The following is a 12218-nucleotide window of genomic DNA, read 5'->3' on the forward strand; positions in this document are numbered from 1 at the left end:
GGGTTAAAAGAACAGTATCTGCAGAAAGTCACTAAAATGCATGGCAAAATAAAAGACCAAACATACTTCAATTAAGAAACAGTAAGTCTTACTTGTTTTCCCTGGTGTTGCAGATGTATTAGCTTTTGAAATAAAGCTCTTTGCTGCAGCTGATGAAGTAGACGGTTGCTCAGTAGTGACAACTGGATCTACAACCACTCGGGTGCTTCTGGTTCGAACCACAGAAGTGGTTTCTGTTTTACCATTTATCTGAGCAGCATTATGTCTTGGTGGTACTGATCGTGTAGGTGTGGCGAGTGGAGAGGTAGAGATTTCTGACTTTAGCTGGGGTTTTAATATTCTTTTTTTCCTTTCAGGGCTATAAGGAAGATCGTATTGTTGGTCATTCTTATAGGTCTAAATAATTAAAACACAATTTTATAATACTGCAGAATTCAGTATTTATACTATTATGAAATACGTTAAAATATGAGATTTGTACTGGATTTCATATGATTGTGAGCCTTTGAAAAGTGAATTTATTTAGTGAAGGATTACCATAAATGCTAGTTTTATGACAGAAAGCATGATGCCATCACTATCCTAAAAATGCTGTTTTACTTTGTAGATTTAGCGGTTTGAATTTAAGCACTTACACTAGTAAAGCTTTAGTTTAAAAGATTAAAAATCCTCCACAAAGGAACTTGCATGTCAAATATATCATTCTGCAATATAGGGAATAGTAAAGGAAGTATTAAAAAACATCAAGTTCTATCATTTAGATGACAAAGTTATAGATAAGTTATGCACACACAAAAAAATTACATACCTGGATGTAGCACTACTGGACACAGAGCTGCTTCTGTTTCTTTTCTTCCTCCTTTTGGTTAAGGTATTTCTTTTATGAAAACGGAGAGCAGACTTATAATCCGATAAAACTGAACTAATGTGTTCTTCAAAGAAAGCAGATAGGCGCAAACTCATGCTGTAAATCTATGGAAAAAAAAAATACCACAAAACTGCATTTCAATATTCTTCAAAGGAAATGCCTGTTCAGTGAATTACTGAAATTTAAGTATTTCTCTAATAAAATATTTTTAGAATTTAAACACTTTTGATATTCCTTTCTCCCAATCTCTACTAATAAGAACTAAACTAGAACTTTTTTGCAATTATTTTTGAGTTTAGATTAGAAATTTTTCAAGTTCTGAAATTCTTTTTTTAGTACCGGAGATCGAACTCAGGACCTTGCGCTTGGCGAGGCAGGCGACAGAACCACTGAGCTAAATCCCTGGCCCTGAAATTCTTAAATAAAGCTTTACGCTGAATTCTAATGGTTCATGCAGACCAAACTGCTGATTATGAACTCTATTTATAATTTGTACACAATTATCTATTGAACCACTATACTTCAAGAAAAATAGACACCGCTAAACATCAAAGAATGACAGCAGTTATTATTTCACAGAGGAAACTGAGAAGGGGTAGTAGAGTACACTAGGTTAATTAGAAAGTTAATTTTGATCTAAATTTTAAATAAGCAACAGGTAGCTATTTAGCATAAAATAAAACTAATTATATACCCTTGATCTTTTGCTTGGTGTATATGCTTTGGAATTACTAAAAATAAGCCTGACATCTTTACATAACTCCATCGGTGACTCATAATTTCCCGCCTCTAAAGTTTCTCTAACAGTAGCAAAATCCATTGGTGTGTCAATAATGTCTCTGTAGTCCTAGAGGGGAGAAAACAAGTGGTATTATTATTATTACCACTTCTCAGCACAGGATTCACAAAGGACAAATTTGCACAGGATGATTAATAAACACTTGTAAAAAACAACAAACGCAAAACTTTTCACTACCTATAAATTCTAAAGGCTCAATGTTGACTCATTCAAACACAATTCTGTAATATGAGGAAATAAAAATAAAGCATGGGAACATCCCATTTATGTGGAGGCTTGAGTTCTATTCAACTGGGGTTTTGCAGTGATCAAGGATCATAAATAGTTGTTACAAAGTCCTCATACTTTACTTTAGAAGGAAAGTTAATTGCTCAAGGTTCCTCTTTACCTACCTTGCTGGAAGGGCAGGTCCTCATTTGCTAAATACTGTTCATGTTATTTTGTCCTCTATTTTTTTTTTTTTTGGTGGTATCAGGGATGGAACTCAGGACCTTGTAACTTGGTAAAGCAGGAGGTGAAACACTGAGCTAGATCCCCAACCCTCTGTTCACATTACTTTGAATACAAAGTATTTTTTTAGGTTTGAAAAATAAGCTATTTTCTTTGTAGAAATTTTTTTTCTTCCCCAAGAATATTACATTTAACTGTGGTACACCGGAAATAGGGGATAGAGATTTCTGTTCTAGGATTGTCAATAAATAGCTGTACATCTTGGAAAACCCAGTTTGACATCAGTAAAAATTTGAGTTGGGTGGACCACAGTTCCAGGTTCCTTCATTTTTTTCTATTTTGATATCATTTTGATCTTCTATTATTCTAGGTAGAGCCCCCCCATACATTACACTAAAGAATTGTGCTTTCTCAAGTATTTGTAAACTGAGAAAACAGCCGTTAGCATCCCTCTCCCATTCTATGTATTCTCCCCCTCAAATTTCTGTTAGATATATTTCGGATAGTCTCCTTCTACCCACCAATATCAATCTTTTAGACTTTTCATCTCTTTAATCTTTCTGTACAGCATTCTACATACTTTCTTCAGCTCTCTACACCTCTCTCTGCATCTCTTCAAAGATTTTATCTATCTGTGAAGCTGACTGGTAAATTTTAAATTCAGTGTTTTCACTTCCAGGATTCTATATATTGGTTTGAATATGATTACTCCTCCTTTCCCTCAAGTAAGATATTTTCTTCCTTATGTTTCCTAATTCCTTAATTCACTACTTAACCAAAATGATGTACCCAAGTTTAACTGGCAGGATTTTTTGCTTGATGATACACAGAATAGCAATCCTACATTGGATGAAGTATATTATTTCATAATTTCTCCCACCCTTGTTTTTTTGAGACAAGGTCGCCCTATGCAGTCTGGGCTAGCCTTAAGTAACAGCAATTTTCCTGCCTTGGGCTCCCCAGTGTGGGGATTACAGGCGTGCCCCACCATGCCAAACTGCCTCACAATAATCTACATCTATTGTCTCACGTTTTAGGAAAAGGGCACTGATATTTCCATTTGTTGTTCCTGTTGTCTCACCTATAGTTCACTGTCATATAAGTGGTGATTCCTTTTTCTGGTAGAAAAGATTATTCTATTATTTTTAATCTTCTGACCATGCCCAAAGCTTCTTTCTATTCCCCATTTTCCAACAAAGCCCAGAGCACAAGTGTCTACAAGCAGTGGATAATTTATAAATTAATTTTTAAAACTATATAACCAAGCTTGCAATAAACACAAGAAAATTTACAGGTTCTAAAAAGAGAGAGAGAAAAAAGATAACATCATACATAACATCAGCTCAGTTGTTCTAAAGATGTTTTGGAAGATGAGATTCAAACTAGCCCAATTTATCACACTGCCAGAATTAAGTATTTCTCTTACACAATCAAGATACTATGTTTCCATTTTTTAAATGCCAAGTCATTTTCTGATATTTACCAACTGATGCTATTTTTCTATTTTCATCATTATGCCAGAATACAAACAGATAATGAAGTCAGAGGATACCGTAATCTAGGTTATATCACTTCTAAATTTTCATTTGAAACTAAGAATATTAAACTGTACAATCCTTAGTAATTTTTAAAATAAGCCCCAAGGCTGTATTTTGGTCATTACTATGACTACATGCAACCTAAATATACATGTCAGCTTATATTTGTATATAGTATGTCACCATTTAAAATTATTATTTACACACTCTCATTTCCATAATCCTGTAAAGCAGGTATTTTTTTCTAGATAATGGTGTGTACCTGAAAAATGCCTTAGTAAAAATTATATCCAGATGGGAAAACTAAGTGACTAGCTCAAAATCCTAATTCTTTGAAGATTTTATGCAGGACTTTTTTGCATTTTACCACACTATTCAACTTAGATTAATCAAATGGATAGTGAGAATACAAATGAAATAATGAAAATGAACTACGGTCAATTTTAAAAAGTAGCTAAGTAACAGGTAAGGAAATTATTTTGAAAAATACTTACTGGATATTCAAGGAGATCTACAGGCTGGCGGAAAGGCTCTGAATCTTCACATTGAAATATGAGATTTAACAATTCTTGACACTGTTTCTTCCATGCTTGAATATCGTAAGACTGAGCTCTGTTACGTAATCTCCTTCTAGGTTGATGATCCTGAAATAAAAATGTTCAAATATATTAATAAAGTAGCACATATATTAATGTAGTCTTACAAAATCTGGTATAGGTTGGATATTCCTTCCTGAAATACTTAGGACCAGAAGTGGAATATCTACACACTTTACCAGCTAAACATCCCTAATTCAAAAATCTGAAAACAAAGATACTCTAAAATCCAAAGATTTTGGAAAGGGAGTGCTCAAAAAAAAAAAAAAATTTTTTTTTTTTTTTTTTTTGTGTTTTGTTCCCGAGGATCACCCTTGTACTTGCGAGGCAGGCAGTGGCACTTCAAAAACTTTTTAGTTTGGATTTTCAGATTAGTGATAGTCAATTTATATAGTTATTTGAATAAAAGAAAACATTCACCTACTTCAGAAAAACATGCATTTTAGGATTCAAACTGATTTGAAAGTAGCATTTTACTGCCTTTAAAACTGCTAAGAGAAAAAAATAAACTCTTCATACATTTCAATTCCTATAAACTACCTCTGCCAAAGCACAAACATTACCTTCCTTTTTCGGGTAGAAGTTCCTGGCACATCAGCATCCTTTTCTTCTTCCTTTGAGGCAAGAATGTATCAGACGTTACAAAACATTCTAGATTTCATTGCATTCAATGTTATACAACATGAATACTGGAGTTCTTTACCAACTAGTTAAAAAGTCTCTCCTTGTTTGAAAGAATTTTTTGTAACTATTAAACTTTTGAATGTTTTATAAAAAAGTAAACTATATTACTGAGAAGAAAATTATTCTGATAATAGCTTGTCTGAAAACTAGTACTTATATACAACAATATAGCAATCATAATGAAATATTACATACCTCAGAGTCAGACAATACTTTCTTCTTCATTGAATTGTAAAGTGGAATTATGTTATAACAAGTCTGATCTCTAAATAAAAATTAAATGGTAATACATAATAAGATTAGAGCCATGAGATTTGTTTCCTTTAATATCTCGTCCTAAAACCAGATTTTAAGATAAAAGTTGAAGTAAAAGATTTTCTCCATTTAATGCCGCCAATACCTCAGGCACACACCTTGAACCATTCTGCTCCTTCCCTCAGGTATACTGCAGAATAAACAGAGCCTTCACTCTGGTCTATTTTATTACACCAAGTCCAAGCCTTACCTTCCCTATACTGCTAAACCTGGGATGCTTGTTTTTTTCCTGGGATGCTTTCTTTTACTCCTTAGTCTTAGTCTTCAAGATAAAGGTAATATACTTCCTATATGTTTCTTTTATTCTTCAATGTAATTCTGTAAGATTTTGTCCTTAGTCATTTTCTCTTGAAATCATCACCTAAAACTGCAGCTCAAATCTTAATGACTTCTCCCTACTCTTCTCTTTTTAATTTTTCTTTGTATAACATATAATCTTTATAGTACTTGGAATTAGCAGTTTTCACTGTTATACCCCTTGATTTCTCCTTAAAATCCAGTTAGTGGTCACAGTGGAACTCCTGTGAATTCTATCCTCTAAAATCTCTTGACATCTGTGTTTTTCTCATTCTCATAAATTATGCCCTAATCAACCTTTTTAGTCAGCTGTAAACAGCCAATCTGCCATTAATGCCCTTTGTCCCCTCCCCATGAATCTGTATTAGACATTTCAGTAAAATTAGTATTTTTAAAGCATAATGCACAACATATTATTTTCAGGCTAAAACACTTTTAACCCCTTGGTGCTACAGATCGTATTTTAAAAATCTAGTTCCTTAGGCTGGCGCTCAAAGCCTTCTATAAGCTGGTCTCAAATTTATAGTACTGTATTTCCCACAATTTACATGCAGATACTTTACTTCAATTTAAATTACAAAGTACAAAATAACTATCGTTCTACTTCATGCTTACTCCTGGAATGGCTTTCTTTTCATCTAACTTCTCCTGAATCCATCAGTACTTACCTTTTTTGTCATCATCTTAAAATACTTCTCCCAAACCTGCACCATCATACATGACTATCCCTCATCTACACCTCCTACAGCCTTCATTATTCATACTTTTTCCTCACATTACAGCAAGTTTATATTCATCTATCTCATGAAACTGTATTAAGAGGGTAAAACGTTTTTTCTATCTACAAATATTTATTATTACTATTTTTTGGTACCAGGGATCAAACCTGGGTCCTTGTGCTTATGAGGCAGGCGCTGGAACCACTGAGCTAAATCCCCCACACTGCAACTATTTATTATAGCACTTTGTATATATGTTGTCTGAAATTTTGCCAAATAACTAAAAAAAGTACAATATTCAAAATTTCAAGGTAGATATGTCCTACCTTGAAAGTGACTGTCAACTAAAACTGAATTTTTTTTTTTGGTACCAGGAATCAAATTCAGGGCCTTACACTTGCCAGGCAGGCACTTTTTGCCACTGCTACATCCCTGGCCCTAAAAATGATTTTTAACAAATAACATACATCTAAGAAATCCTGGAGATCTCTTTTTAGAAACATGTAATATAAACTCTTTGGATATTATGCTGTTCAAGAGCATTTCAAAATAACTACTTGAAAGAATTTCATTTGCATAGACTACTCCAAGTGTAAAGTTTTCATCTAAATTATTTCACTGAAACATGAATATTTTGTGATTCTATAGATTCACATCTCTTTGAAAAAAAACAGATGCACAATATACATTTCTCACATTTTAAAAATTATAGACAGAAGAATTTCCTGAGGATAACTCATGCTTGATTAACTTCCCTCGAGAGAGAGACAAAAGCCCAGTAGTAAAGCCCTAAAACTATTTAGAAACTAAAATTTCTTAGAGAATAAGGTAGTGGAAGCAGAGGGGAGAAAAATACACTGTTTTGTTACAGGGCCGAGGTTGTACCTCAGTGGCACAGTGCCTGCCCAGCAAGCACAAAGTCCTAAATTCAATCCTTGGTAGGGGGCAAAAAATACATTGTTACTTTTTAATCCAAAAATTATCTAATATAAATAGGAACATTCATAGGACAACGGAGCACTATTTCCTACCAAAATACATAGTTCATGTTTATATCTTTAATTATGAAAGCTCAAATCATTCTACTGTTACCTAAAATTCACAAGATAAAGAAAGGGGCTTCTGCCATAAGTTGTAGTCATCACTCCTGATATGGGACCAGTGAATAAGGAAATAACCTCGACTCAGGAAAAACCTTCAAAGTTAAACTCAGTAACCTGCTGGATTATTTAAATGTTCATCAATTTGACGAATAATGTTAAAATAAAAAAGTTCTCAAATTAAATGGCAGACATATATGCAGCCTCAGATAAGTTAACTTCCAAGTCAAAGTTGTAATGATCTTTCTCACCTGTAAGAGTATTATGGTTTAAAATTAATAAAGGTAAAATGCCACATGTTCAATAAATCTTTACTATTGTTGTAATATTTTTTCCTTTATGACTAATATTAGCCAGTAAACTAAATGTTTTAAAGTTAATTTTTTAGTTTCTTTAAATTTTTTTTTTTTTAAAGCAAAGGCTTTCTATTGAGACAAAGTATATTACCTGAAAGAACATTACAAACATAAAAAGTATCTTTTACATTTCAGCATTTTAAATTATTTACATTTTAAAATAGTGCCAGTAATCATTACAATTATAATTAAGCACAAGAAACTCACTTTATGAAATGCAGAAGAAGATCAGTCACAAATTTAGCAGATTTCACAATTGGGCTTCCTGGCTCATTAAATGTTCGTGTATTATGCTCTATATATCGAATTTCCCACATTAGGGAAGAAACCCGCCTTTAAAAAAAACATAAAATATGTAAGTCTTAACATCATATCAATAAACATGTCCTAACTTAAATTTCAGACACTGAATTTCCAACTTCAGCCTTAAACCAATCATATCACTCACACCTTAAAAGCCATCTTCAAACCAAGCATAACCTAATTTGCATTAGGGGAAAAATGAAGAGCAACAGAGTCTACTTGCACATAAATTACATGGAGTAAGACATGTCATACTATTACAGTGCTGCCTTCCCAGGAGGGGGAGGTCTATATGGGATATGGCAGAGACAAGCTTTTATTTTTGCTTTACATGTTTGCCATGTATGGTATCATTTTTTGATAGTAAGCACCTCTGGCTTCTATAATTTTAAACTAACTGTACTATGACTAATCAAATGACATATAAAATGAAATCACAGCCTGCTTTAAGAAACCTAAGAACTGGCTTCTAAACAAAGCTAAAAAATTTTTGTGTCATCCAATTGTAGCCAAACATAATGAAGAAAACACTTAGAAAATCTTACTATTTGTACAAAGGAATATGGTTTCACACAGAAAGATACACAAGCTACAAAAAAGTTGTGTGCATTTCAAATAGATTCAGAAGGCTCTGTTCTAGTAAGACACATATCTGAGTGCATCACATATTTTGAAAAACCATCAAAACTAAGGCCTTAGATTAATACATATAGCAAGGCAAAGTGAAAGCAGTTAAGAAGCGACTCAACTAGAAGTATCAGAAAAACACAACTGTAAGAGGGATTAAAAAAAGGCTTAAAAATAGTGAAATACTACATGAACCCATCATTTTAATAAAAAACCTAACTCATGTTTAAAACTAAATTATCAAGTTAGAAACCAGGTAACTTTTGTTTTTTTTTTTGGAGACAGGGTCTCACTATGTACTTGAGACTGACCTGGAATTATGTAGCCGAGGCTTGTCTCGAACTTGCAGCGATCCTCCTGCCTCAGCCTCCCAAGTGCTGGGATTATAGGCATGCGCCACCACGCCCAACTGTATTTTTTCAATTTTTACCTTTAATTTGGTTATGAAGCAAGGGTAGTGCCAAAAAGCCCACTTAAACTATAATGTATGAAGTACACTTCAGCAATTATATTCAGCAAAATTCCTATGGCAAAGTATATTTACAATAGCAAGAGATGCTGGCATCTTATCTTTCTAGCTATAATCCAACAACTCATATAGGAATTAATTCATTCTCTCATCCTCTCATGTCTTCTTCCTTCTTTTAAGCACTAGATGTAAACCCTAAGCTTAAGAAATATAGTTAGCTTGTCTTCCTTTTTTCCTTCTCAACTTCCAACATATGATATGGGAAAATACTTAAAAGTATGCTTGAGGGTAGGAGGTTTGGGAGAAATACATATAGGCCCTAATACATAGGGCAGTTTTGTATCACTGAAAGCTCTAAAAGGTTTGCCACTGCTGACAGAGGATTTCCTCATCTTAATGCTTTGGACACATTATCACTGATGCAACAAGTTCACCTCACAAGATCAAAAAATTTTAAAACCCAATGTCTAATACCTTAGTTTTTATTACAGTGATTCTCAATCTTACAAAGGCTGTACTATTTATTGAAATTATTAACTGGAAAATACAAATCAATTGAAATTGTTTCTAGTTTTTAAGCTCTAGTTTTACTTCACGCCTGATTTCAGTTATGAAAGATTGACTTTCCTAATGCCATTTTTCATGAGAATATATGGAATATAAGTAAATTAACACAATTTTTAATATTTTAAGAAAAAAAATTCATGAACAGTCTAACATGTTATTTAGGAGAAAATACTTTGGCTTTCTTTATAAAATATTATATGAAAAAAGTTAAGCATCAACATATCATACCTAGAAAAACCTATACCCAGGAAATGTTCTTAAAGTCTAGTCTACTGACATTACTGGGCATCTATCTGAAATGTAGACTATCCTATTCCAAACCTGTTGGGTCAGATTCTGAATTTAACATGACCCCAAGCTATTCATATGTGTAGTATTCGTATACACATAAAGTTGAGAAACTTCCCTATAAGAGATCAATAAATAAACAGGTGAAAGAATCACTCAATGTTTTCTTTTGGTAGTAGCAAAATCAAACTGTTTTAACCTGTAAAATCGGTTTTCCAGTCTTTGTTTAATTGTACTTAGATCCGTTGGATATGCCACTACAGTGCAGTACATGGGATAAGCTTGCAGATCCACAGGGGCTACAAATGCTGAAGCAATATCTAAAATAAATAAATAAATAGTTAATTTACAATTTTTATGTTTAATGCATTCTACTTAAGACTTATAAATCCTAATCTATAAAATTAGTCTACTTTCATAAAAAAACACATAATTTAATAATCTTACTTTTTATGTGTACATTTACAATGTAAAATTCGAGGATTTTAATGGCATAATATATAAAAGTGATTTATCAATATACATACACTTCTATAACAATTGATCATACTTGAATGTGTACTTTTAAAAAGCTATTTTATCGTTAGCATTTCAAATGTAACCTTTGACCTTTAGCAAATCCTATCACCTTATCACATCTTTAGTCTGTGAAATTATCAGAAATCCAGAGATTATTGACAACCATCAATAAATGGCACACAATAGACTGACATAGCAAAAACAAGTTAAAATCACATTCCATTTTTTGCTCATTTCTATGTAAAACTACTTTGTATTTATAAATATTGATGAAACTAAGATTTTATTCATTAAGAGTCTTTTACATAGCAGTGCCACTTCCTAACATTTTAGGGCTGGAGATGTAGCTCAGCGATACCAAATGAACAAGGCCCAGAGGTCACTCCCCAGCATGGTGGGGTTGGGAGGATGGTGGAGTTTGTCCTTCATATTTGAGTATGCTACAATCTTGTAAGTTTAGCCAGTGTCTTCACCATTTCTTACTCATGTTAATTTACAATTTCTTTCAGATTCTTTGATGCAGAATGCCTACAGCCAGAGTGGAATGCTATAAACCACACTAAGTGTGCAGTTACTTTGGAAAAAATCAATGTTCACACAGTCGCTGCTTTCTTTCCTTTTAAGTGATGCAAATCCATTAATAACCCCTTCTCTATCCTTAACCGGGCCAGCTATCTATATAATTTAAATTTAGCTTTTGACACTCCTCCAATTCACATCATGTCACCTTGACTATGTCAAAGCTTTTCAAATCTGGTTGGAAGAACTCAGATTTTATTCCACTAGAAGAATTCCATTCATAACTGTTTTAGCTATTTGTCTTGTTTAAGACTTTATTCAAAAGATTCCAATTAAAGATGTATGAAGTTGGTTATGGCAGTGCATGTCTGTAGTCTCAGGATTCTGGGAGGCCGAGGCATAAGGATTTACAAATGTGAGGCTAGTGTAAGCCACTTGGCCTGACCCTGTATTAAAATAAAAAACAAAAAAGGGTTGGGGATGTAGAGTGCAAAGGCCTGGGTTCAACACATAGTATTAGCGGAAAAACAAAGTTTGAAGACCACAGACATGGTATTGTGGGAAAAACTGTTGCTCAGAAAGTATTGTTCCTGCAGTTTGCTTTCTGCCATTTTTTTTCTATCCGTGATTTACCTAGTGTCATCAACTGGTTTATTCCTCCAACAATTCTTTCACATTCTTCATCTCTGAGATTGGTACCCCATTCTCCATCAAGTGGTTTATAGATCAATGATCTGCATTCAACATCAGTTAAAGGAACACTGGTACCTAGTTCTTCAGGAAATACAGCTGAAATACAGACAGGAAAGTGAAGATAACTTGGTAATTAGTATTTAAGTTATTTATAAAAATTCGAATTGATTAGACAAGATTGGGCGCTTTCAGGGTGATGTGACTATAGACCAAAGTAGAAGAGATACTGTCACAAAATTAAAGTATAATTTTTGTAAGATTTGTAAATGTATTACTTACATAAAGGCAAATACAATTTAAGGGTCAATAAAATTTAAATTTTTAGAAGAAAAAATCAACTTTATAAATGATTTTCTAAGTGATTACACCAGAAAATTTGCTCTATAATCAAATTACAGATGAAAAACAGTTCTATAAAAACATGCAAAGTTCAGTTTTCTAAATTAACTGATATTTGCCAAATTTACTCTGATAAATACATAAGGTCAACATGAACTAAAAAAAGCTTGTT

General features: G+C 33.0%; 1 protein-coding gene across 1 annotated transcript in view; it reads right to left on the reverse strand.

The window, feature by feature from the left end:
• Positions 1-12218, reverse strand: part of Phip (pleckstrin homology domain interacting protein) — a 92002-nt gene that overhangs the window by 5005 nt on the left and 74779 nt on the right. Inside the window, exons 27-35 of the mRNA XM_010617835.3 lie at positions 11648-11803; positions 10176-10296; positions 7930-8055; positions 5131-5200; positions 4815-4865; positions 4150-4299; positions 1563-1715; positions 809-972; positions 93-358 (exon numbers count right to left, since the gene is read on the reverse strand). Of these exons, the coding sequence (XP_010616137.1) occupies positions 93-358; positions 809-972; positions 1563-1715; positions 4150-4299; positions 4815-4865; positions 5131-5200; positions 7930-8055; positions 10176-10296; positions 11648-11803 (1257 nt within the window). The remainder of the gene's footprint in view (positions 1-92; positions 359-808; positions 973-1562; positions 1716-4149; positions 4300-4814; positions 4866-5130; positions 5201-7929; positions 8056-10175; positions 10297-11647; positions 11804-12218) is intronic.

The sequence above is a fragment of the Fukomys damarensis genome, unplaced genomic scaffold (genome assembly GCF_012274545.1).
Source record: "Fukomys damarensis isolate Sample0158 unplaced genomic scaffold, DMR_v1.0_HiC HiC_scaffold_27, whole genome shotgun sequence".
NCBI classification, from domain to species: domain Eukaryota; kingdom Metazoa; phylum Chordata; class Mammalia; order Rodentia; family Bathyergidae; genus Fukomys; species Fukomys damarensis.